This window comes from Python bivittatus, unplaced genomic scaffold (genome assembly GCF_059951505.1).
Source record: "Python bivittatus isolate LINGU-HERP-01145 unplaced genomic scaffold, Pbiv_v1 ctg000430_np1212, whole genome shotgun sequence".
Lineage (NCBI taxonomy): Eukaryota > Metazoa > Chordata > Lepidosauria > Squamata > Pythonidae > Python > Python bivittatus.
In genome coordinates, this window is record NW_028277071.1 from 357,392 (window position 1) to 384,686 (window position 27,295).

Here is a 27,295-nt window from a genome sequence, read left to right on the forward strand (position 1 = left end):
ACTTCTTCCTTCGGGACGGTGCTATAGAGCTCCATATGTTAAAACATCTAGACATCGGAATAGTTTTTTCCCTTGTGCCATTGCTCTGTTAAACACTGTATGATTTGATATGTACTGGATAGTGGCTTCTTCTTTGGAAAAGTTATTTTATTGGGCAGTGTTATTGTTACTGTTTATTAATTTTTGTTGCTATCCAAACGCACCGTTGATCTTGCTGTTCGTCACCGAAGACAAATTCCTTGTGTATATTTTATACTTGGTCATTAAAGTATTTGTATTGTATTGTATTGTATAAAGCCCCTCTTAGGTCCAGGTCATGATTTTTGGATGGTGAAGTCTAGATCAATATCTAATGGTTATTGCTAATGATTGGCAGCACCAAGGCACATTTCTTGCATATTTCCAATAACAGAGAAGTCCTAATCTTTTATATTAAATTTTCTTCTCTGAGTCCCGTGAACATCTTTCAATAAAATATAATTTGAAAACAATAGCCTGTCATTTGTTCAATAAATGGGCATGAATCCACTCTTGTCCAAATAAAGTAATCCAGATGCTAAATGAATCTTATAGTCTATACAGAGGAATAAGAAAGAGATATCGCTTTCATGAAGAGTGAACTATATTCAGAAGGTTTCATTCTAAGTAGATGGCTAGTGACTATGCAGTACATGGCTATTTTTATGCCTTACAGGACTAGAACTCAGGTGCTTCCCAACAATCCCTTTGTCATGGGGTCATCAGACAATTGAACATGAAGACAAGAAAAACTTCCACTTGTAACCTACCATGCTAAACAATGTTTCATCCTTCTTTGTTGTGGTAGGCTTATTAAAGAAGACCAGCACAATAGCTTTGGAGATGGATTCCGAAGCTCTGAGGCTTGATGCTTTCAATAGGACAATAGAATCATTTTCCATCACTTCTCAACAAACACCTATGCTAAGAGGTTTTGGAGACCTGGAGTCTTCTTTTCGAAAAGCTCCCACACTGCATCCTTGCCTTCTTGGTTCCTAATGGTGTAAATGAAAGTTTCTAGCACCAGGGTGACCACTGTGTACAATATAGAGAGAGACTACATCATACTTACTCAATAGAACTTGATAGTAGGTTTTAAATAGACAAAAAAGGGTGACCGATACAAAACGCGGACCACAATCAGATGGGAAGCACAGGTGCAAAAGACCTCTGCTGTCTGGGGATTGAAGGGAATCGGAGAACGGTGTAAATCAAGAAGAGGTAAGGAATGAAGGTAAAAAGCAGTGAGCTCATAATCCCAACCACTGTAACTAGAAAACCAGGTACTTCAATGACTCCTATATCTCCTCCTGCACTCTTCCATACAAGTCCCACATCACATGAGAAATGGGCAGTCAAAGTCCAAACAGTTGTATATAAGTCAACATTACATTAGCATCTTCAACATTTAAAAATTTCCCCATTAATCTACTAATATATATTAATATGCTAACCCCAAAAGATACTTAAATGATCAGATGACCATATCAGGTGGGTCAGTAAAACCTCCAATTTCCTACATCTCCATGATGAAAATGCTAATGCCCATCATTTCTAATGCATTCTATGGGGAGTCCAATGCACCCCATGTAAAAAATTTTATAACTCTCCCAATTTTTTATAACTCTGGCACAAGGTGGCAAATGAAAAATCTCAATCCACTGGACATATTCCTGTGGACAAAAGAGAGATTATTTTATATTCTTATACATGGTATTATTTGTTCATTGTATGACAAAGAGCAAAATATCCCAGCTTGTCCAAAGTCAACGGGTACCCAAGTGCTCAACTGGGAAATGCCCTTAATCACTTCCTTCATCTGCTTGATATACAAGAGAAATTGTAAATCAGTCTCCATTTAATGGTCAACTTACATAACGTTGCAAGTCTTAGCTGAAGCTCTAAAACAAAAAGATAGATATTCAGATTGTATTATTCTTTGCATTTCACCATACCATTCATCCACAATAAAAGCGAGGAAGATTTAGGATATATATAAGTAAAAGTGTATATAACCATGAATATCACATATAAGCTGTCATTGCATTATAAAGCCTTCCTAGGGTTCAACCTTGATTGAAGCAATGGGTGCTAGCATCATAATTTCAAACACTGGGCTATGAGCGTTGGCCTCCTGCTTCTTTCATTCTTATGACTTAGACAAGGTAAAATAATGGTACAATATCTGTGATGGATTGTTCTCCCACTCGTCATCTTGGAGCATAGAATTGCTTCTCCATGCAGGTCTCTGTTTAGATTTTAGGAAAACCTGGAGTCTTTCTTCTTAATGCTTTCCACACTGCTTCTTTTACTTCATGGTTCCTAATAGTGTAAATGAAAGGATTGAGCACTGGTACGATCATAGTATTGAGCATAGAAACAGATTTGATTACACTGAAGGAAGATTTCCTGATAGTAGGTCTTAAATAGACAAAAACGACCGATCCATACAAAATACAAACTACAATCAGATGGGAAGCACAGGTAGAAAAGGCCCTCTGCTGTCTGGTGCTTGAAGGCATTCGGAGAATGGTAGAAATGATGAACAGGTAAGAAATGAGGGTGAAAAGCATGGAGGACATAAGCAAAAGGACTGCAAGTAGAAAGCCAAGAGCTTCAAGGACTCGTATATCTCCTCCTGCAACCTTCAACACAGGTCCTGAATCACAATAGAAATGATTGATAATGTTGGAGGTGCAAAAGGGTAGATTTGGAATTATTATTGTACTATGAAAAATGGAGAAAAAACCTCCAAACCAGGATGCTATTGTTAGTTTAAGGCAGACCCCAGAAGTCATGATAGTGGCATATCTCAAAGGATGGCAAATTGCTAAGTATCTGTCCAATGATATCAAAGTGATGATAAAATATTCCGTAACCCCAAAAAGGAAATAAAAGTAAGACTGTGATAAACAGCAGGCATAACAGATGGAATTCTTTGCAGACAGATAATTGACCAGCAGTTTAGGAATAAAGACTGTGGTGTGTCCAATGTCAATGAAAGAAAGGTTGCTAAGGAAGAAATACATGGGCTTCTGGAGATGGCGGTCTACAATGACCATCACAATGATGAGCCCGTTGCCCATCAGACAAAGGAGGTAGAGTAGAAAGATACCGGCGTGCATCACACCTTCCATTCCCCTAACTCTTGGCAATCCAACAAGGATAAATTCAGTTACTCTTGTGCAGTTGGTCAGATTCATGTTCTTCTTCTGTTACAAAGAGAGAAGATACAGAATCTTCATTGAATCAAGATTTAGCTACATTTCTAAGCACAGATTTCATACAGCAATACTGTGACTGCAACATGGGGAACGTAGGGCTGGATTTTCACATCAAGTTAATGAAAGGTGTGCATAGCTATGTTTCTTTAATGAAATCTTTAAAGATAGATATTTTAAATATCAGTTATGATTTCTAAAGGCCCATCACTGGAATCCCACAATGTATGAAGCCAAAACAAAAGAAACACTATTATGGCTTAGTGTGATGTGTGAAATTTGCCACTGTTAGAAAATAAGAGGTCATTTGGAGATTCTTAAATATTTAAAGACATTTAAGTTGTAGCCTAGCAGTGAATATTTTGATAAAAATTAGATCTTGGGAATTTAGGAATTATGAGATGACAGAGTCCCATACCTCAGTGCAGAAACAGTATTTAAGTTGGTAGTTATCTAAAGAAGGGAGCAGTAAAATACTGAAGAACAAAATATGGAATGTGATAGAAAAATGATGATTAAAAAAAGAAGAATATTTGTAGGTGACATGGAACAAAAATAGGTGGTTGAGAGCAAATGAAGAGAGAAGTGGTGAATGATTTAGTGAAGCCAAATTATAGGGAAAAATAAAGTAAGGATGGAAGACTATGTTATGCAGCAAAGAGAATACTATCTGAGATTCTCATGAAAAAATAAAATAGACCCACCTGGTAGAGACAATGGGATTCATTTATGGTCACCCAAAGATTCCAACATGAGAGATGGTTTAAGATGGTTTCTCTACACTGTCCCAGAATGACCTGGATTATGTCGTTCCTCTTGTACTATAGGAAAAAACATAAGGAATACATTTTCATACCACACACTCAATCTTTTGTGGAAATAACAAATCAAGACCTCAGTAGTGATGGATGGATTTTTGCTTTTCCTGCCCAGGTTGTTCTCCAGAATGTATCCTTTGCCTATATCCCTATACCATAAGAACCATGATTAATAATACCATAATGGAGATAATGGAGATGTAAGTAAATCAAGGGTTATGGAATTTAAAAAATCAAGATATTTCTCTCTGTGTGTGAGGGTGGATGTTTGTATATGCTAGTAACTCATCATGCCTTCTGCAGTGAAATTCTGTTCCACGTGCTTGTTCTATAAAACATAGAGCTAAAGATCTCTCCACCTTTACCTTGACTTGTTCTTCCTTCATTAGCTGCTTTGTCTTCTCGAAGTGCCTTTCACTCCATCTCTCTATCCATTCAGCAAGACAGTGTTTTGAAGAACCTCGGGAAATGATGCATTATGTGTTGGGGAAAAAATTGTAGACTTCCTGAAAAATATTTTCCTTACCATTTAAAGAACATACAGCAGATTGTATCATGGAAAATTTATTTACGGATTCTCTACAGAAGGTTGGGATACAGTCTCTAAGGATATTTGTCTTTAATTTCCCATGAGTATCCATGCGCTATACCTAAAATGTACTTGAGGTTGATATCATTTGGACCACATTTCAAGTGCCGTCCCAAGATAGAAGGTCCTCTGGAGGCAATCCATCATGGACAATCTCTGCAACTCTTTTGTAGTTGGTCTAATTAACACTCCTCTTCAACTGCAAAAAGAGTAACTGTAAGCCTTTCACTGAGGCAGCACTTAATTTTTCATGGAAAGTTAAGTTACCATCTCTAGAGATATTTGTCTGTTAATTCCCATAAATATCCTTAGACTATACCCAGAATATATTGTTTTGAATCAAAATGAATCATGCTTGTTTTTATTTTGACCAAATTCCAAGTACCATTCCTAGAAATGCAGTCTTCTATATATTATTGAGTCTTCAAAGAGTCTTAAAGAAGTCTCATTAACAGAAGGAAGGAACAGATTGGATATGATATACAATAATGATTTTCTTCACTCTTTCCCTTTTTCCCCATTCATTTTTATATGCAATTCAAGGTGAAGACATTCACAATAGTTTCCTCAAGACTCACAGATTTGAAACCCCCTGGAGGTGGAGTGGTGGGAGGGCAAGATAACTTAGGGAATCAGAAGTTTTACATTTTAGTGAAGTGTTTTTCAAACTTGGCAACTTTAAGATGTGAGGACTTCAACTGACAGAATTCCCCAATCTACATATCGGCCATCATTAAGAGGACACCAAAATAATGCCCTGTGCATTGTGATGTTTCATCCAATGCTGTATAGTACATAATTGTGTCAGATATTGTGTGAAATCATGTTGCATTCAACATTGTGTCTGCCCCCACCTCCCCTCAATTCATCTGCATTGAAGATTGTGGTTGCCTCATGACTGGTTGTATTTATATGGAGACTAAATTGTATTTCTTTGGGTTACTTAAGTTTTGATTCTTGAACCAAAGTGGGGGCAGGAGGTAGAATTCAGTGGCATAAATGTCCCCTTCCAACTCTGGAGTTTTATGATGATGTAATTCTATGTGGAGGTAGAATATTGCTTGAGAGTGGAGGTCACAAAATGTGGGACCTTGAATGGACAGAGTAAGTCAGTTCCAATGGAAAATATAATGGTAACATATGTAGACTTGAAAGTGTTATACCATACAAGGATCCTTTTTAGTAGTCAAGGTTCACAATTTGATGCTGCTCCAGGACAAACACTTTTTTCTATTTCCCATGTTTTTCTGTTCCCCTGCCATTAATTGTGTTCCATTTATTCTCCTCATAGAAAGTCAATCCATTTATATCATTTGGAAAGCTCTGTGGATACCCCATCCTATGTGTAAATGATACTATTCAGGAACATGTGGACAAGAATGTCAAGAATGATTTATTTCTTCTCAGATTGACACCCCTCCAATATTTTCCCACAAGAAGTGGTCCCTGTCAGGTATTTGACTGACCCAAAGTCCCCCATGAGCTTCCATGACTAAGGGGGACTTGAACCTTTGCCTCTCCATTCCTAGCCCAAGCATACAGGTCTTCCAGGAAGTCCAATCCAAGAACAAGGTTTATGAAACAGACTTTATTGAAAACACATCATGATACAAAGTCATTGCATTACGATAAACCTAATGTCCTAAGTTGTATGGAATGACCCACCAACCAATCTTCATCAGTGATTACCTAGAGATGGGAAAGAAACAAATTCAGTCTCCATCTGAGTGTATGCTTACATAATCTTGTATCTTTCAACCTATAGTTAAAAAAAATAATAACCAGTTCATCCTTCATTACACATATGAAAAGCAAGTAAGAGTCAACAGATCTTTTATAAAAATTTATATCTTTCATATGAACATAATAGATAAGTATACATACTTTTAGAGAACTTTTTTTTTACACATATGATATGTTAGGCAAATGTACACAGGCTACATTAGGGGTAAGCTTTAATTCATTATTTCAAAAACTATTCTCCAATCCAGAAAACAGGATTTCAAATATACACCAAAGGAGAGAAAAAGAGAAATGAAACTTGGGGGGGGGGGATCCCTATCACTGTAAGCAGCGATAATCCTGTAAGCAGGATTTCCTCATGTAGAAAGAACAATTCTGCAATGTCTGAATCTAACTTGTTTGGAGTTCACAAGGTTGGGGAATTTCTATAAATGGAAATATGAGAAGAGGAAGAAGGTACCATCAGATCTGTATTTATGAACCTTTGATAATAAAGAAGGACACAGTCAGAAACTTTGTAAATATGCAGTACGGTCATGTCCCTCCAATTTCAGTGAACCTCTCTTACAAAGGTGGTTGAACTTACAATATTAGCTCAAATAGTCCACTCAGTTTGACCCAAGAAAGGTCCATTTCTTTCTGTCACCCTCAGATCCAACAGAAGATAAAGCTTCTCTTCTACTGTGAGTGATGGAGACCACTCAACAGCTCCTAAAGCCCCTTTTCAGGCCAGGTCATGATCTTTGGGTGCTGAAGTCTAGATCAATATCTAAAGGTTATTGCTAATGATTGGCAGCACCAAGGCACATCTCTTGCATGTTTGCAATAAGAGAGGAGTCCTATATTATATTAAGGATTCTTCTCTGGGTCCAGTGAGCATCTTTCAATAAAACAGAATTTGAAAACCACAGCTTGTCATTTCTTCATCAAAATGGTTGTGACTCCCCTCTTCTCCAAATAAAGTAATCCAAATACTAAATATTATTCTATAACTATAAATATTATAGTCTATGCAGAGGAATAAGAAAGAGCTATCCCTTTCATCAAGAGTGGACTATATTTGGGTTTCCGGGGAAGATACCTGACTGAAGCCAACATTTGCAGACATTTTTAAGGAGCTGCTCCTTCGATCCTCATTGAATAAAACAGAGAGAGGCAAGTTTGCCAAAGCTGTTTCTCCTTGTGGTTGCTCCTTTTCCCTCATGAATGGACTGCAAGACAGCAATCTCTGGTGGGGGGAAACCTGGACACAGTAATTTACTGTATTTGCTCTAGCCGCAAACAGGGCCTTTCAAAGGATGCGCACTTCCTTTGCTAACTACTTTCAGAAATTGCTTGTTAATGGCTTTTGTGAAGTTAGACACCTTCAAAGGGACAAGGCAGAAAACACCTGGTGAGTGAGTACCTTCACGCCTTAATATAAGAAAATGAAGTTATAGTTTTTTTATAACTTTTAAGAATTTAAAGTAAACAGCAAAAAGCATGACAAGGTTTTGGCTACAGAAAGTTTTGAAATGATTAAGGGCTCAGAAAACATTGGCTGAACTTTGAATATTAAGACTTTTTAATTATTTTTAAAGAATAAATGCATGTTTGTGGGAAATAAATTGTTGTGGCGTTTAGAGCTATCTTTGAGAATCTCCAGCAAGGACTGTGTTGAGACTTTGAATGAATTATGGCAGCTATGCTGTGTCTTTTTGGGAGCAGTCTGTCTTCAGAACAAGATGTTATAGAACAAGATATACAACAAATTCCATTTGAGAATAACATTAATGAAACTTTGGATAATAAGCTGCCATCAGATGCAAAGAGAAAACTGTATGAGGTTTTTAAAAATTAAGAAGGCAATAAAAAAGACAATTCCAGAGAGTAATGGAAATAATTCTTTTTCACTGGATAAGAGACTGCTTAAAAAATGGAAGAATTTGTAATAAGGATCAATAACTATTGGAATGGATTACAGAGAAAGACTGTTGTGTATAAAAAGAAGGAATATAAAATTGGCTTATTTGACCAGGGTTAAAATGAGACATATTGTTACTCTGAGTTGTTCTTTTTGGATTTACTGATATTTTGACTGGAAAATGTGGCATACCGGATTTGCATATTTGATGTTTAAAATCTTTATTTTATATCTATTTTCTATATCCTAGTTGCTTAGTATCTAAATGCTTAATATCTGTGTGTGTGTGTGTGTGTGTGTGTGTGTGTGTGTGTGTGTTTTAGGAGAAATTTAGGAGAAATTTTTTTAGGAGAAATTTTAGTCTTTTTTTTTTTAGGATGCTGGGATTATTTTATATTTGTGAATAGTATAGAGTTGAGATGTGGAATGTTTATTTGAATGTTTATTTGGGGGGTTATCTTTGAAATGGTTAGCATTTGGAATGGGCTGTGTATTGGAGTTCCTTGTTGATGTTTTTTAAAGGAGAAATTGTTTTTGTTGTGGCTGTTAAGTTTAGGTTTGGTTTGCTTATAGTTTTTTAATGCTTTTAAAATGGGATTTTGCTTACAGTTAAGAGTCGAGGCATGGAAAATTGAGTTATAATCTTGTTAATTCATTTTAATATTTTAGAGCTCTGGATTTTTGCTGACAATTGGATAAGGAGAAGATGTTACTTATCTGATTTGTTTATTACTAAGAGATGGGTTATGGTATGAAAATTTCTATATTTCTTAATTAAGAGGGAGGAAGAAATTATGAAATTGTTTATTACTTCTTGTGATGAAAGTGGGAAGTCACTTCCTTAAAAGGGGGGACACTTGAAATTCTTTTTTCTTTTCTTTTTCTTTTTCTTTTATATTATTTTTATTGTTCTTTTTAAATCTTAATAAAATTATTGGGGGGGGGGGAAGAGTGAACTATACTCAAAAGCTCTCATTCAAAGTAGCTGACTAGTGACCATGCAGTACATTTTTAGTTTTAGGACTTGCAATAGCAGAAGATGGCTACTTCCCAACAATCCTTTTATCATGGGATCATCACACAATTGCACATGAAGGCCAGAAAAACTTCCATTTGTCACTTACCATGTTACCTATTGCTTTCTTCATCTTTGTTAAGATAGGCTTGTTAAAGCATACCTGAGCAATAGCTTTGGAGATGGATTCTGAAGTTCTAAGCCTTGATGCTTTCAATAGGACAACAGAGTCATTTTCTATCACTTTGCCACAAAGGCCTAGGGTAACCGATTTGGGAGAACTGGAGTCTTTCTTTCTAAAAGTTTCCACACTGCACCCTTGACTTCATTATTCCTAATGGTGTAAATGAAAGGATTTAGCACTGGGGCAACCATTGTATACAATACGGAGACAGACTTCATCATACTGAAGGAAGAGTTCTTGACAGTAGGTCTTAGATAGACAAAAAAGACTGACCCGTACAAAATGCAGACTACAATCAGATGGGAAGCACATGTGGAAAAGGCCCTCTGCTGTCTGGTGTTTGAAGGCATTCGGAGAATGGTGCAGATGATGAAGAGGTAAGAAATGAGGGTGAAAAGCAGGGAGGACATAATCACAACCACAGTAAGGAGGAAACCAAGGGCTTCAATAACTCGTATATCCCCTCCTGCAATCTTCAACACAGGTCCCACATCACAGTAGAAATGATTGATAATGTTGGACGTACAGTAGGGTAGATTTGCTATCATCAGTATCTGGGAAAGAATGGAGAAAAAGCCTCCAAACCAGGCTGCTACTGCTAGTTTAAGGCAGACCCCAGAAGTCATGATTGTAGCATACCTCAAGGGATAGCAGATGGCTAAATACCTGTCCAGGGATATCAAAGTCATGATAAAAAATTCTGTGACCCCAAAAAGAAAATAGAAGTACAACTGTGTTATGCAGCAGTAGAAACAGATGGAATTCTTTGAAGAGAGATAATTGACTAGCAGTTTAGGAATAAAGGCTGTAGTGTGTCCAATGTCAATGAAAGAAAGGTTGCTGAGGAAGAAATACATGGGCTTCTGGAGATGGCGGTCTACAATTACCATCACAATGATGAGCCCGTTGCCCATCAGACACAGGAGGTAGAGCAGAAAGATACCAGCGTATATCACACTTTCCATTTCCCAAATAGTTGGCAATCCAACAAGGATAAACTCTACTGTTCTTGTACAGTTGGTCAAATTCATGTTCCCCTGTTAAAAGGGAAAATATGTAGTCTTCACTGTGTTACTCCTTAGCTACATTTTTTAAACACAGTTTTCATGCATTGCTATTGTGTTTGCCACACATGAAACACAATAGAACACTTAGCATGATAAAGACCCTTGCATTATTGCCAAGACTTACTTTCTTCCTATCCAGAACTTTCCATTTTTCCCTGTTAAATTCCATTCTTTTCATCTGAAGCCACTTCCCAAGATTTTTGGGGGAATTGCAGGCCTTTCATTTAAAGTATTATTCATCCTTCCAGCTTTTGCATCTCCTGTAGATGGAAAACACTGAAAAACAAAATACAGAATGTGATGGAAGATGCAGAGAAAAAAAGGAGGACATTTGTAGGTAGAAACATATCTGGACATGCAGCACAGTTGTGTGGCTGAGAGAAAAAAAAGGAGTGGTGAATGGAAGAACACTGCCAAGTTGTTTGTGCAAGATAGAAAGTTAGGATATTCAGCGGATAGGAAATTTGCTGAGATGGTGAATAAAATAAATGCAGAAATGCCCATCACATAAACAATAAGATTCATGGTCACTAGTTTGTAGGCATCAATACAGTTGTTTGTAAATGAATATATGGTAAATTCCTTTCTCTCCCTGAGTAATCTTGGTTGTATCCTAACCTATCAGAAAGAATGCAAGTAATACATTTCCACATGCACATACCCAAGCATTCTTAGAAATGAGAAGTCAAGATCCTCAACAGTGAGACAGATTGAGATTGTTCTCCATTTCAAGCTGAGACAAAAGCAGGAATGGACATCCGCTAACTGTATTCCAAAAATAAAAAACTCTTTCTACAAGTTCTCAGTAGAGATTCTGAGTCCACAAACAGGGGATTAAGGTTGCAGTGAATTTCAAAGAAGCGTTTTATCCACTCTGGTGAAAAAAAATGTTCTACCTAGTATTTGAAGCCTTTTCTGCACATGACATCATAGAAATGAGTAGTTATGGAGTCATTTTTCATAGAAGCTTGGGCAGCATCTCCAGAGATGCTTGTCTCTAATGTGCCATGCCCGTCCAGACACAATGCTGAGAATATACTCATTTGAATCACCATAGCATGAACCTGATACAGTTTGGATGCAATATTAGCCTCTGCTCCAAGATTTGTCATGTTCTATATATTATTAATTCTGCACACTTTTGCAGGCTCACTAAATCCAATAGTCGGGGGTACTTTCCCATAAAGTTTTTCTTCCCACACTACTTTTCTCCTCTCTGTTCCTGTGGAAGTCAAAGGGAGAAAGTTATCCACAGTAGCTCAAGAGCTCACATTGCTGAAGTCAATTCTTTCTTTCTTTCTTTCTTTCTTTCTTTCTTTCTTTCTTTCTTTCTTTCTTTCTTTCTTTTTCTTTCTTTCTTTCTTTCTTTCTTTCTTTCATGGGGGGGTTGTTTAGGGAATGTATTTATTTATTTAAAAAAATTATATGATCTTCCATCTTAAGCAACTCTGGAAGGCTCACAGTAATAAAACCAATAACTATAAAAAGAATAAACAAAACAAGAAAACACAAGAAAATAATAAAGCACAAGAAAACAATCAAACACAGTAAAACAATAAAACAAAAACCCTGTACCTTAATTGTTTCCTTGGGATGCCCTGCAGCAAGCCCCAGTTGCCCCTTTCTATCTTATTCAATCCTATCCCAGCGCCTCGGTGAAAGCCAGGTTTTAATGGCTTTCGAAAGCTAAAAGGTTGAAGGCACACTGAATCACCAGGGGGAGGATGCTCCATAAGGAAGAGGCAGCTATGGAAAAGGCACGCTTCCGAGGTCCCTTTAGGTGGCAAGATCTCAGGGAAAGGATCTGGAGTGTGCCTACCCTATCTGATCTAGTGGGACAGGCAGATATTCTTAGGGAGAGGCGGTCCCACAAATAACTGGATCCCGTGCCATGTAGGGCTTTAAGGTGATAACCAGCATCTTGAATTGTACCAGAAGGAAACTGGGAGCCCTTGCACCTCACACAATGGAGGTGTAACATGGGCAAACCTATGAACACCCAATACTGTGTGTGCCACTACATTCTCTACCAGCTGCAACTTCCAAGTGGTCTTCAAGGGCAGCCCCATGTAAAGCACATTGCAGTCATCCAAATAGGAAGTGTCCCTTTGGAACACTCTTCCCTCAGAAGTGAGGTTGGCCCCTTCCCTTTTAGACTTCAGAAAAAAACTGAAGACCTGGTTTTGTCATCACGCAGGGGGTGGGGATGGGAATAGTCAGTTTTGGGGTTGGCTGGTTCCCTAGTCTTACCTTTGACCGATATTTGACAGATATTCTTAGGGAGAGGTGGTCTCATAAATAACGGTCCCATGGCATGAGAGTTTTAAAGGTGACAACCAACACCTTGAATTGCACCCAGAAAGAAACTGGGAGCCAGTGCAGCTCATGCAATAAAGGTGTAACATGGACAAACTTATGAGCACCCAATACTGTGCGCACTGCTGTGTTCTGTACCAGTTGTAACTTCCGAGTGGTCTTCAAGGGCAGCCCCATGTAAAGTGCATTGCAATAATCCAGCCCGGAAGTGACTAAGGTGTGAATATGTTGGACATTTAGAGCTACAGAAATGTAGGTATCCTCTTCTGGGCCTTCCTGCCTAGTGCTTACAAGAAACTCAACCTCTTTGACCCTCGTCTCCCAGGCAGTTTTCAATTTTTAGATCAGTAAAAAGCATTGATTAACTCACAACACTGCATAAGGCTTTTCATAAAAGAAAAATCAAAGTAGCTTGCAAAACAATGACAATAAATGTAATAAAATTGTCAACAAACTCATAAAAAGGGTAAAAAGGTAAAATGGATGGTTCCAATAATAGCAAGGCAATAATTACAAGGTTTAGCTAACATTTGCTTTAATGTGCAAAAGAAAAGCAGAGAACAACAAAAGACTCCAAAAGAAACAAAGAGGAGAAGAAAGGAGAAGAGATCACCAGCTATTATAATACAATAAATTTTCAGTTAAACACAACATTAAACTTTGACCAGAATTGGTTAGTCTTTCTATTACCTTGGTAGAAAATAAGCACAGAGGATGACAAATCCAAAATGGGACTATTTTTCAATCAGAAGAGTATAATTGTTTGTTCCTACACTCTACAGACAATAACAGAGCCAGTTTGGTGGTGTGGTTAAGGTGTTAGGCTAGAAACCGGGAGACTGGGAGTTCTAGTCCGACCTTAGGTACAAAGCCAGCTGGGTGACCTTGGGCCAGTCCCTCTCTCTCAGCCCTGGGAAGGAGGCAATGGCAAACCACTTCAGAAATCTTGCCAAGAAAACTGCAGGGACTTGTCCAGGCAGTCACTAGGAGTCAAAAACTGATTCAAAGACTCCAAAAGCAACAATACACATACACAATAAATCCAAACTTCTTCTTACACTGATAATTTCCAAAGTTGTGATATACAATCCAACATCATATTACCATCTTTAAACATGCTCCCAAAATCATATTAACAGACGTATGACGATTAAACCAACATGGGACAATAGTGCAACAAGACTGTATCAAATGTGGAAGAGCTGATCCACATGACCAGCTTGCCACAGCGTGACCTCAGGCCTCTAATCATTTCTTGAGGTCAGGAATGCCCCACGTTGCCCTTTATCCTTACCACAGGAAGACTTCATTTATTTGGGCTCCAAGATCACCGCAGACGGAGACTGCAGCCATGAAATTAAAAGACACTTGCTCCTTGGGAGGAAGGCCATGGCAAGCCTAGATAGCATATTAAAAAGCAGAGGCGTCACCTTGCCGACAAAGATCCGCATAGTCAAAGCTATGGTTTTTCCAGTAGTAATGTATGGCTGTGAGAGCTGGACCATAAAGAAGGCCGAGCGCCGAAGAATTGATGCCTTTGAACTGTGGTGCTGGAGAAGGCTCTTAAGAGTCCCCTGGACTGCTAGAAGGTCAAACCAGTCAATCCTAAAGGAAATCAACCCTGACTGCTTATTGGAAGGATTGATAGTGAAGCTCAAGCTCAGATACTTTGGTCACCTAATGCGAAGAGAGGACTCTTTGGAAAAGACCCTGATGCTGGGAAAGATTGAAGGCAAAAGGAGAAGAGGACGGCAGAGGATGAGATGGTTAGACAGCATCACTGAAGCAATGAGCATGAAACTGAGCAAACTCAGGGAGGCAGTGAAGGACAGGAAGGCCTGGCGCAATATGGTTCATGGGGTCACGAAGAGTCGGACACGACTTAACGACTAAACAACAACAACAACAGGAAGACAACTTCCACCCGTTTTTTCTACTATGGGTCAAAAATAGCCTTTTCTGATGTGTCAGTTCACGTGGTGATGTTCAGTTCACCCGTTGCATTTCATTTTATTGTAAGTCAACATCTAATGTCCAACTGGGTCCTGTGCAATGTGGCAGGAACGCCCTCTCCCCTTTGGTCACTGGCTGCTGTATCCACAGCAATTTTGTTTACAAGTTCAGTGATGGAACAGTGAAATATGGATGATGTTTTTGAAAAAATGGAATTGACAAGAGTTCTGTTTTCTTATCCAGAAGGATAAAGAAGCAGGGCAATCCACCAAGCACAGCTCATGGTAAATGAGGTCAGGACAGAACATCAGGGCATTCTTGTGGCCAAAGAACAGGAAAGGACTGAAATCCAGAAAGGGATTTTTTTTTTTTTAAGTTGGCTTCTTTTTAGCTAATTTATACTTGGGAGACAAGCAGCTGAAGGCTGCAGTGCAGAAAAGTGCCAGCATCCCTTCCATCATTTTATGCTTCTAACATCCTAAACATGAAAGTCAACCCCTTTTAAACGTTCTTTGAGCTGCCTAATAAACATGAAGGGGAAAAACTTTCATTGAACTAGTCTTAGCACTTAATGAACTTCATCTCAAAGAAATTAATTTTATTGAATTTAGATGTAAAGAACTTAAATTAAATCTAGGCCAGAAAGAAACATAATATTCCATCTTCTCACTTCTATAATAGGAAGATTTTTCAAAAATCCAGTGCAGAATTTCATTTGCTTTCAGAAGGGAAGGGAAGGGAAGGGAAGGGAAGGGAAGGGAAGGGAAGGGAAGGGAAGGGAAGGGAAGGGAAGGGAAGGGAAGGGAAGGGAAGGGAAGGGAAGGGAAGGGAAACATCGATGCAGACAAGCAAGGATTTTTTTTTTCTGTTTCAAATCATGCATACTAATGCCACCCTGAGGCCAATGTTAACAGAAAACCCAGTCTTGTGGCCTCAGAGTAGACCTAGAGCTGATCTTCTTGCCTCCTCCAGTTGATTCTAAGTTCAACCACTAGAAGAAACACAAAACAGCTAGATTCTTACCTGATGAGATCTCTTTGGGAATGATAAAGAGAGATCCTCCCACGGATTTACCGGGGTGAGGGGGCATAGGAAAGAATCACCATATTTCCTATTGCTAATCCAAATCTCCTTCAGACACAGCTTCTGTACAGTAACATAATAGAAAAATCATTGTGGATATTAGAATTTTGTTTTATTTTTCAGGCATCCTTATACTCCAAACAAGCATTATTTCTCCTGATAAGAGTATCTAGGCAAAAGGAGAAATGGAAAGCAGAAAAAGAATGAAAGAAATGTGTTTTCCTGCAGTCTTACTGTAGAAAATAAAGTCTTGACAACTTTTTCTTCAAGTCCTCAATAGTTTCTGAACTCACAAAAAAGGATACATTTATCCCACCTGTACCTTTTTTAAAACAACAGATCTGAAGAACTATGTACCTTATTTTCCTATTTTTCTTCCTTCTTAAATTAAATTCATAAAATAAGGAAAAGATCAAAGTCCCTCTCCCACCATTTTTTAACTATGGACCTAGGAATGCAAAACCTGATGTGTCCCGCTCACAATAGACATTGTGCCTCTATCATGTACAGAACATTAATGAATATCAAGAACAGAAATAGATTTGGAAGAAGGTTTATTGACAAGACATCATAACACTAATTTCTCAAGCATGTTCACCTAGTCAATAACCAGAAAAGAAAAAAAATCCCTGGATTGTCCCCATTCCATCCTAATGAACAGCTATGTGGGGTGTGCATGTGTGTGTGTGTGTGGGGGTAGTTTTGCAAAATAAGTGTGAATTTATCTACTACTGCATTTTTGCACAAACACAGATCTGTCATTAAATCATTCAAAAATAGAATTTATAATGCAGTTGGTAAGGCATGAACACAGTATCCTTCAAGGAAGCATCTGTATAAAATTCACAGATTTATAAACATAATCTGTAAAGTGCATTAAATTAGAGATCATATTTGAAAAAATGGTTAATACGTGAGATTGCAAACAAAAATGTATCTGTTTAGAAAAACTGGCATTGAAATACATACCAACTTTAGTGCAAACTTTAAAAAATATAATACTCAAGTTTGAGAAACTGAACCTAAACACTAGCAAAAACTGGAGACCAAAAAATAGGGTAAACCCTTTTCTATTATTATATTATTAATATAAAATATGATATAATATGCATAACACACAAATGCATACATGGACATAGAAATCCTTCAGTGTATTCCAAAAATAACACTATGGTATGATAGAATTAAAGAAGTAAAATAATTCTCCTGATGTGCTAAACTTAAAGCATTATAGTTCCTGTACTCCCCATCTGTCTCTATGTGAACAGTTTCAAACACTGATCATTTGTCCTAATTCTCACTTTCATATGTCTGCACTTGTACTGAAACTTAACATTTAAAGTGAAACTGAAAACACCATCTGGTTCTTTTTGGATCTGAGTGCTTCAACGGCTATGTAGCCCCAAAACTCTGCTTAGCTCTATCAACACTCCCACAGTTCTTACAGCAAACAAAAATAACATCCAGATTCTAGAGAAACATGGTTATCTGTATGGACTAAGAAATGGATTCCTCTCTTATGAACTAAGAATTATTTTGACTTTGTATCACTGCTTTATAGACTTTTCTCTTCAGCATTCAGACTTGAATAAAATAATCAGAGAGTTTCTTTGTATTCTTATAACAGTCATCTACACTTGGTTGGAGACCAGGCTTAAACTGTGTAACCACCACGACAAATTCATAAAGTGGTTTATGGAACCCATTCTTGTCTTCTACTTTTTAATCTTTATTGTCTCACTGCCTTTCCCCACTGCTTACTTGACATATCATATTTGTAAAGGTAGAGGAGGGGGGGGGGATGGAGCATACAAGGTCTTTGGACTGATAGATGAAACATCTAGAAGCATTCTTATTCAGCATAAGATTTTGCTGAATCTTGTTCAAGATCACTTTTGAACAAAGGGCTATGCTTAATTTTTATGAAAAGCTGGAATCTTCCCTTCTATTGTTCTTCTTATACTTTCTTTGACTTTCTTTGACTTCACTTTTCCTACTTGTGTAAATGAAAAGATTAAAAACTGGGTGATCATTATATCCTTTATTGTCTTGGTTTTTAATTGTAAGCCACCCAGAGTAACCCTGTGGGGGAGATGGGTAGCATATACATCTAATAAAAAAATAAAATAATAATAAATATTAAGTATGGACACTGTCTTGATTATATGAAATGAAAAATTCTTGACAGTAGGTCTTAAATAAAGGAACAGCACTGAGCCATACCAAATGCCAACTATGATAAGATGGGAAGCTCAGGTGGAGAAGGCCCTCTGTTGTCCTGTGGTTGAAGGAAGGTGGAGAATTGTGGTGATGATGAAGAGATAAGATAGGACTGTCAAAAGCAAAGAGTACATAATCACAGCCATGGTGACTAAGAAGCCAAGAGCTTCAAGAAGCAGTATGTCTCCTTCTTCAATCTTCAAGAGAGGCCCAACTTCAGAATAATAATGACTAACAATGCCGGATAGTACAGTTGAGTAGTTTCAAGATGTTCAATAGTTGGTAAAGGATAGAGGAAAAAAATAACAACACACCAAGCTCCTAATGCCAACTTAAGGCAAAGAGTCATGATGTGAGCACACCACAAGAGATGGCAAATGGCTAAATATCTGTCCATGGATATTACACTGATGCTGAAAAATTCTGTGACACCAAAAAGGAAGTAGACGTAGAAGCCATGCAACAATGGAAACAGATATTCTTCCTGGCTAGTAGGACATTGACAAACATCTTGGGCATAAAGGCTGTGGTTTGATCAATCTCACAGAATTCAAGATTGCTTAGAAAGAAATACATGAGTTCCTGGATATAGCAATCTGCAATTACCATCCCAGTGATCACCCTATTACCCATCAGACCCAGGATGTAGAGCAGGAAAACACCTGCAAACACCATGCTTTCCCTTGTCTGAACATTTGGCAATCCAACATGGATAAATTCTTTCACTGTTGTATAGTTAGTTGCATTCATGCCTGAGCTCCCTTTCGGCTGCAGAAGGAAAAAAAGTACAGTCTTTATTGATTCAGACTGTGTGCCAGCAATTTCTATATACAGTGGTACCTTGGGATACGAACTTAATCCGTTCCGTGACTCTGGGCGTATCCCGAGTTGGTCGTAACCCGAAGGAAATTTCCCCATAGGGTTCAATGTAAATCCGGTTAATCCGTTCCGCCCTCCGAATTTGGTCGCAACCCGAGGCAAATTTCCCCATAGGGTTCAATGTAAATCCGGTAAATCCGTTCCGCCCTCCGCCCGAATTTGGTCGCAACCCGAGGCAATTTCCCATAAGGTTCAATGTAATTACCGTTAATCCGTTCTGGCGTCCACGGACCACGCGTCGGGCGGGAAAGCGGCTGGGCGTGGTGTGGTGCGGCGCAAAAACGGCCGGGTGCGGCGCAGCGCGGCATGAAAACGGCCCGGCACGGCGCGAAAACGGCCCGGTGCGAAAACGGCCTGGCGCGGTGCGAAAACGGCCCAGTGCGGCGTGGTGCGGCGCGAAAACAGCCCGGCGCGATGCAAAAATGGCCGCGGACTATGCGGCAGGGCCGGAAAAACAGCCGCGGACCATGTGGCACGGGCGGAAAAATGGCCGCAGACCACGTGGCACGGGCAGAAAATGGCCGCGGACCACGTGGCACGGGCGGAAAATGGCCACGGACCACGTGTCACGGTGGAAAATGGCCGCTGATCCGGTTCGTACCCCAAGGCGGAGTTCGCAAACCAAGGTAAATTTTTGGGGCCGGAGCTGGTCATAACCCGAAAAATTCGCAAGCAGAGGCGTTCGTATCCCGAGGTACCACTGTATTCTCACACTATCTAGAACAGTGTTGTCCAAACTTGGCCACTTGCTAGCTGGGGAATTCTGGGAGTTGAAGTCCACTCATCTTAAAGTGGCCAAGTTTGGACAACACTGATCTGGAACTACATTTGCAGTTAAAATGTAGTTCCCGTCCCTTGTCCCAGCTTCTGCTCACCCAGCAGGTTGAAAGCTATTCCATCTGTGAGTAGATAAATGGGGACTCCCGTTTAGATGGGAGGAACCGGCGGTGCTGCACCGGGGAGCAAAATACCGGTGCTGACCGAACTCCGAATGCAACCAGCACGAGCGACGATCGATGAGAGTGGCGAGAAAGATCTACGGAGGAGGAAAAAGCCCAGATGACCCCCTAATGACCACTGCTGGTCACATAGTGTAATATATATAGCACTGTAGGATTTGTAATTGTAAGATTTGTCACTGTTAGAATTATATATACTTTGTGAGCTGCCCAGAGTTCCCCATTGGGGGGAGATGGGCAGAGAATAAATCGAATGTATAAATAAAAATAAATAAATATAAAAAGGGGTTTTGCAGTTAAAAAGGGGTTAAATATACTGTATATAATTACTATCATGGAATAATTGTACCTCCCCAATGATGAAGGACATCTCCCTTTTCTATGACCTAGTACACTTCACATGTCAGGGATATCTGGATATTTAGACCAGATGTACATGTAAGGTTTCAAATGCAATTAACTTATAAATAGGGATTAATGGATGGAATTACAGAGAGAGGGTGAGGGGAACTATTCTAATTCTTGATGCAGTCACAATGGGAAAATGAGAACAGAAGTATCTTCCAGTTTCTTAAAAATTATAATTTCTTCCATTAATATATACATTAATGTTCTATAAAAATTATAATTTCTTCCATTAATATATATATATATATATATTAATATATATATTAATACATACATACATATATATATATATGTTCTAATGTATGGCCCCATGAATTTGTCCCAGGTTCCTATATTTAAAGTAAGAAAATGGAAGAAGGGGTTTGTGTGTGTGTCTATGTGTCTATGTGTGTGTGTGACTTTCTGGTTTATGGCTCACTTTGAAAAAGTCGTCAGTAACCAGAAAATGTAGATGACTTTTCTTTGAATCTTCTTCATCAACTCATTTTCCTTGTTTTCTTTTCCATTCCCCATCTACTCAACCATTGATGAGACTATGGAATTCTTTCCTTGAGGGACATGAAGTAGCTTAAAAGTAAGGAGCTTTAAGGTTTTGAACTTTTTGTTCTAATGTTTAAAACCCTTTCGGACAATTTCTCAGGAGACATAAGAAGTTATTCTTATGTGATTCTGCCCCTGTGGGATCTTATCTGCAAGCCCTTATGTTGTATCATCTTGCCTCAAGCCTTGTCATTTTTAATCAAGTCTCCAGCTTGATCACTCAATGGAGGCCTCTTTGTCACCAATCAGTGAATTCTGCAAATGGCCTGCAGAAAAATATGGGAAACCAGTAATAAAACCAGAATATGAGAATGAAGTAGAGAAGCACAATATTCTTGCACAGTTCAGTTTAAGTCTTTTTTGTTTTCCCCCATCTGAACTGGAATGAGTATCTGCCACTTCTATTTCCTTCATCCATGATAGGAATGAGGCTGTGTGGAGATGAATAAAATACAGGACCCTAAAAATTATGCAGACTGAAAAAAGGAAGCCAGCCAACTGCAAACATTAACATTATAGTCCTTTAATCTCTCAGTCTCTTTTGCTCTTTTTTATACATTTGCTATAATATGTATGTATGTATGTATGTATGTATGTATATTCCTGTGTATGTATGTATGAACATATACACATTCAGACATACACATTATGAACCAAGAGTTAACGATCTGGAATAAGGAACCAAATTCCCATATTCCTGAAGGGCTAAACTGAAACCATGATTGTTCCTGTACACAACATCTGGCTCTATGGGAACAGTTTCAACATGAATTCTCATTTTCAGATATCTGTACTTGGACTGAAACTTAAAATCTGAAGTCCTACTTCCTTCCTTGAAACTGAGAACACCATCTGGTTCTTTCTTATGATGGGACTTAACGGATGACCGTTTTTTACTCCCTTCTTTTAGAGTACAAATATCTTTTCCCATTAAAAACTTTGATTTGGAAAAATGAGTTCTTAAAATTCCCTAAAAAGTGAAATGCTACCATATTAACTGCAGGTTCTTCCTTTACTTCCCCCCTGCCCCCCTCAAAATTGACAAAGCTAATATTTGTCTAATGTCACCTTCTGGAATTTGGTGGCCTCCAAATATATTAGTTTAGAATGCCCATCAACTCCAAATGGCATGGGTTTGGAATATGCAGGCAATGGAAGATGAAGTTGTACAATACCCCTGAAACAGAGATAGATAGATAGATAGATAGATAGATAGATAGATAGATAGATAGATAGATAGATAGATAATCATCTAGCTAGCTAGCTAGATGATTGATTGATAGATTTTGTTCAATGACCAGCTTGAAACAAGGTATAACAAAATCCAGCCACAGAGAAGTAACATACTTAAGTTTGGAGAGCTGGTTTACTGTATCAGACATTTCTTCAGGATCTGCTGACACCATGGTCCATTACCTACACCTGGTTTCCAAAGACAGAAAAGGAACCTGACTATACTTCTAAAAGCTATATATCCCAGCATCAAATGTCTATACATTGCCAATTGTTCTCAGTGATGTAGATAACACTGCAAAAAATCCGATCCATGATGTCCATTATACTTGGGGAATTGGGCAAAGACAGATTGCGAACTCTTTCATGACTCAGTAACAACTTTTGGCCAATGCATGAATATCTCCATGCCACTCTAGAAGTTGTGTAGCCCCTCAGGATTTGCTCTTACTAATTAGGTATGATATTGATTAGCTTTTTGGAGATCAGCCGAGAAATATTGAGGCTCTTACCTCCTATGATACATAATTAATGCAAAATCAAAATTGAAATGAAGAGAACCAAAAGAAAAAAAAATGGAAAAGAAAATTTCCAGTACCTTATCTTGATAAGTCATAATCAAACCCTAAATTAAATCAGCCAGGTTGCTTGAAATTCCTCTTCTTTGCTCCTCTGTTGGAAAGGCTAATTGTAGCCATAAGCTTAAACCCAAGTTTCCTTATTTCTGTTTTTGATTTGTATATTTGGGGGGGGGGGAGGTTTCAGTCATTTCCCAGGGCCCCCAAACCAAACCCTTCATCCCAAATCGAGTTCCAATTCCCATACATTCAAGATCTCTTTCTCCCCATTTTTGTAATCAACAGTGCAATAATCCATAACCTCTCCAAATAAATTAAAGGCATAAATTTTGGAACAATGCAGAACATATTCAGTCTGATGCACACCACCATCACTAAGCTATGCAGTAATTTGAAGAGGTGCTTCAATTTGTTGAAGGAACAATGATCTGATTGAACACAGGTTCTGTGTATTAACACTCCCTGGTAATAAAATGGACAATGAAGGTATCTCATAGCTGATTCTCACAGGCCTCAATCATCAAGATTTAACAAGGGTGATCACTTTAACCTTCCTCCATCCTGCTCTCCATTACAACACATGCCATGCCATGAAAAATCAGGTCCCAATGTTTTGCAAAACATTGGAAAATGAGTGTATGTATTTCCTTGGAACAGAAACAGGTTATGAGTTGACCTATAACAATAAAGGAAGTTTCTGAAGCTATAAAAAAGATTAAATCAGGAAAGCTGCCTGGACCAGGTGGGTTATTGAGTTCTTATTATAAATGTTTTGAGGATGAACTTTTACAATCTTTACAAAACACGATGAATTCTATCTGTCAGGAAGGAAAGATTCCAGAGAGTTGGGAAAAGCATTAATACCTAAAGAGGGACCAGATGTGACTTTCACAAGAAACTATAGGCCGATACCATTATTGAATGATGACTGCAAGTTGTTTACAATGATTCTAGCTGATAGACTGAAGATAATTTTGCAAGAATTTATTCATGAGGATCAATGTGGGTTTTTACCTAAAAGACAGTTAAAGGATAATGGAAATGTGTTGGACATTTTGAAATATTTGGAGCAACATAATGAAAAACAAGCCACATTGACCTTCTTAGATGCAAAGAAGGCCTTTGACAATTTGAACTGGGCTTTCTTTTCAAAGATTTGGAAGATATGAACTTTGGAGAGAACTTTATAAAATGGGTAAGGTCAATTTACACTTCACAAAAAGTACAAATAATTGTTAATGGAGATCTTATAGAACCCTGTGAGATACAAAAAGGAACAAGACAAGGATGCCCACTGTCTCCTCTCCTGTTCTGGTTCTTGAAATACTGAATAGAGATTCAATCTTGTCTTCTGAGAGGATTGTGGGAATACAGATTAAAAAAGAAATGTATAAGTTAAGGGCTTTTGCAGATGACTTGGTGTTGGTTTTGGAAGATCCTTTAAAAGGAATTGAAACATTAATGGGAAAATTAAAAGAATTTGGTGCATTAGCAGGTTTTAAGATCAACAAACAGAAGACAAAGATGTTAACAAAAAAACATGAAAATAGAAGATGAAACAGAACTGATGAATAAAATTGGTTTTAAGATTGAGAGGAAAATAAAATATCTGGGTATCACTATGACAAATATGAATCGTATCTTATTTCAAAATAACTATGTTAAGACATGGAATGAACTTAAAAAAGACATGTTAAGATAGGAGAAACTACAACTGTCATTGTTTGGGAGAATTTATGTGATAAAAATGAATGTCTTGCCTAGAATGATGTTTCTGTTTCAGACAATACCTGTTTTGACAACTGATGCACCATTTGAACAGTGGCAGGACGATATATCTAGATTTGTGTGGCAGGGGGGAAAAAAACCACACAAGTTAAATATAAGGTGTTACAAGATGCAAAGGAAAGAGGAGGATTGGGTTTACCTGATTTGAAATTGCATTTTTCAGCTTGCTGTTTGGTCTGGATGAAAGAGTGGGTGCTATTGAGAAATAGAAGGCTCTTGGAATTAGAAGAACATGTCCTGAGATTTGGGTGGCATGGATATTTGTAGCATGCCGAAGTCAAGGTTGATGTGGATTTTAAAAATCATTATGTCAGACGTGCCATATTGAGAATAGGGAATAGATACAAACCCAGTTGTGCCCAAAACCACCTTTGTGGAATTCAGCACAAGAGCCATTTTATAGACAAGAAATAATAGGTGAATACCAATGGCTAACTTATCATGAGATAGTAGAATTTTGTCAAGGGGAATGTAAGATAAAATCAGGAGAAGAACTGGTGGCAGAAGGAAATAGTTGCCAACGGTTTTCTTATCTACAGTTATTAGAACGATTTAATGTAGATAAAAAAATGTATGGTTTTGAGCACTGTAAGACTGAATTTGAACTAGAATTGTGTACAAAAGGTGAACATGTAATTGCCAAAATATATACACTTTTATTGAAATTTGAAACAGGAACAAGTGAAAGAATGTATGATAAAGTTGGCTAAAATGTTGGTTATAATATACAGATGGAACAAAGGGAAAATATGTGGTTGAAAGGATTTATATTTACACTACATTATAATCTTAAAGAAAATGTCTATAACATGATGTGCCATTGGTATATGTCACCAGAGAAATTGTCTAGACCAGTGTTGTCCAAACTTGGCCACTTTAAGATGAGTGGACTTCAACTCCCAGAATGTATAAAGGCACCTCAAATTTATGTTGGAAATGTGAACAACAAGAAGGGACATTTTATCATGCTTGTTGGATGTATAAAAAAGCTAGAAAATTTTGGACTCAAATACATATAATGATTCAGAGGATTTTAAAAATTAATATACAGTTGAGGCAAGGGTTTTTTTTGTTTTAGATTTGGTGGACAAACAGTTGGAAAAAAGTTTTGGAACTTTGTTTTTGTCCATGATAACTGCAGCAAGATTATTGTATGCACAAAGATGGAAAGATTGGGCATTACCTACAATGGAGGAATGGTTGGCGAAGATGATGGAACTTGCTGAGATGGCCAGATTGACTTGTTTGATTAGAGTAAAAACAATATCTATGTTTATTGCTAACTAAAAACCCCTTATGGACTTTTTGCACAAAACAGAAGAAAAATGAACTTATGATTTGTGGTTTTGATGATTAAACAGGGTAGATTATAGAAAGAAGACAGTCATGTTGCAACTTTAGAGTAAGAGGTCAATTTATAATTGTCCTTATAATTGCTGTAAACAAGATTGGAAGCCACTTCTTTGTATTTTTTTTCCTTTCTTTTCTATTTTTCTTTTATTTTTTTTTCCTTTCTTGCACTTTTAGCTTTCTCTTTGATTTCTTCCTTTTTCATTTCTCCTTCTTACCTTATATTATTTTGTATGAGTTTTTATCTTCCTTTTTAAATCTTTTAATAAAATTATATCCAGAAAAGAAAAAGAAAGAAAAAGAAAATGAGCATATAATTTCCTTTGGCATTTAGAAGTATGGAAAATGGCATTGGCCTTAAAAAAGACTTTTAAAAAGGGAGGGGGAGGACTTCAACTAGGGAGAAATGTATTTAAATCCAATCACCATTTCTTAGCTAATTCATTATCTTTTTCTATATATCTTTTTCTGGCTGGGGAATTCTGGGAGTTGAGGTCCATGCATCTTAAAGTTGTAGAGATTGAGAAACACTGCATTAGCTTATCAGTTCATCCATTTTTGAAAGAATGGTCCAGCCCTATCATGAGGTAGAATGAGGAAGCCGTAGAAGCATTCAGACCACTCTTTCTTCTTCAATGGTCTCTTTCTGGCTAATGTTCTATCATCTTCAGAGGGAGGGAAGGAGGGCTATTGGATACCTAGCTAGACCATTCTGTAGAAACTGACAGAGTAACATTGTTCCCATGAGTTCACATCAGGAACTTACATGAATTACTTCCACAGTTTATTTAGCTGGAAAGGAATCAATCCATAATGGGGCTGATCCATTACGAATGTTAAAGACTGAGGTGGCAGCTTTGGGATCAACAGGGATAACTCTTAACATTTCAGAGGGACAGAGAGTGCAAAGTGAGTGGGTCATATGATGCATATGACTGGGGCAGAGTTTCCTGGTGAGGGTTGTAGGGATTCCTTTGTTTAAAAAGTGGTATGCCAACTTTGCAGTTTCCATTACTGTTTTCATCTCTTGCCCATCTCACTCTTGCCCATCTCACTAAGTGGGGAGATGAACCATAAGTCTTGGCTTCCACTGATCAGAGTGGAAACTGAAGGCTACAGAAAGGGTACAGGGGGTGCAGGGGCTCCACTTTTCCCTCTGGGGCTATTTATTACCCTTTCCTGCTTTAGATTCCACCCCACAACTGTATCATCCATCACCACCACCACCAAAATTAAGATGTATGTCCACCACCACCCAAAATTGCATGTATGTCCATCATGAGTTGCTTCCACTGATGCGCACACATGGTGGTGATCACCTCAGAATTCACTAATAATAATAGTAACAATGACAGCAAGAACAATGGGGATGGTGATGGTGAATGCATGACTTCCTTCATAGGTTCAACAAATGCACAGAAGAGGAATTG

The 27,295-nt window shown here is 38.0% G+C and overlaps 2 protein-coding genes and 1 pseudogene across 2 annotated transcripts; all 3 read right to left on the minus strand.

Annotated features, from left to right (window-relative positions):
- Nucleotides 1-2,270: 2,270 nt before the first annotated feature.
- Nucleotides 2,271-3,221, minus strand: LOC107326685 (olfactory receptor 6X1-like). The gene has a single exon (XM_088144062.1). It carries the CDS (start codon nucleotides 3,219-3,221, stop codon nucleotides 2,271-2,273), a length of 951 nt encoding a protein of 316 aa, XP_088000188.1.
- Nucleotides 3,222-6,269: 3,048 nt separating this feature from the next.
- Nucleotides 6,270-10,486, minus strand: LOC107326686 (olfactory receptor 6X1-like). Its single transcript, XM_015891195.2, has 3 exons — nucleotides 9,620-10,486; nucleotides 9,417-9,440; nucleotides 6,270-6,335 (listed from the first exon to the last, which is right to left on the minus strand). The coding sequence occupies exons 1-3, from the start codon at nucleotides 10,454-10,456 to the stop codon at nucleotides 6,270-6,272; spliced, it is 927 nt and encodes a 308-aa protein (XP_015746681.2). The 5' UTR covers nucleotides 10,457-10,486.
- Nucleotides 10,487-15,734: 5,248 nt separating this feature from the next.
- On the minus strand, nucleotides 15,735-18,880 carry LOC148215205 (olfactory receptor 6X1-like; annotated as a pseudogene).
- Nucleotides 18,881-27,295: the final 8,415 nt, after the last annotated feature.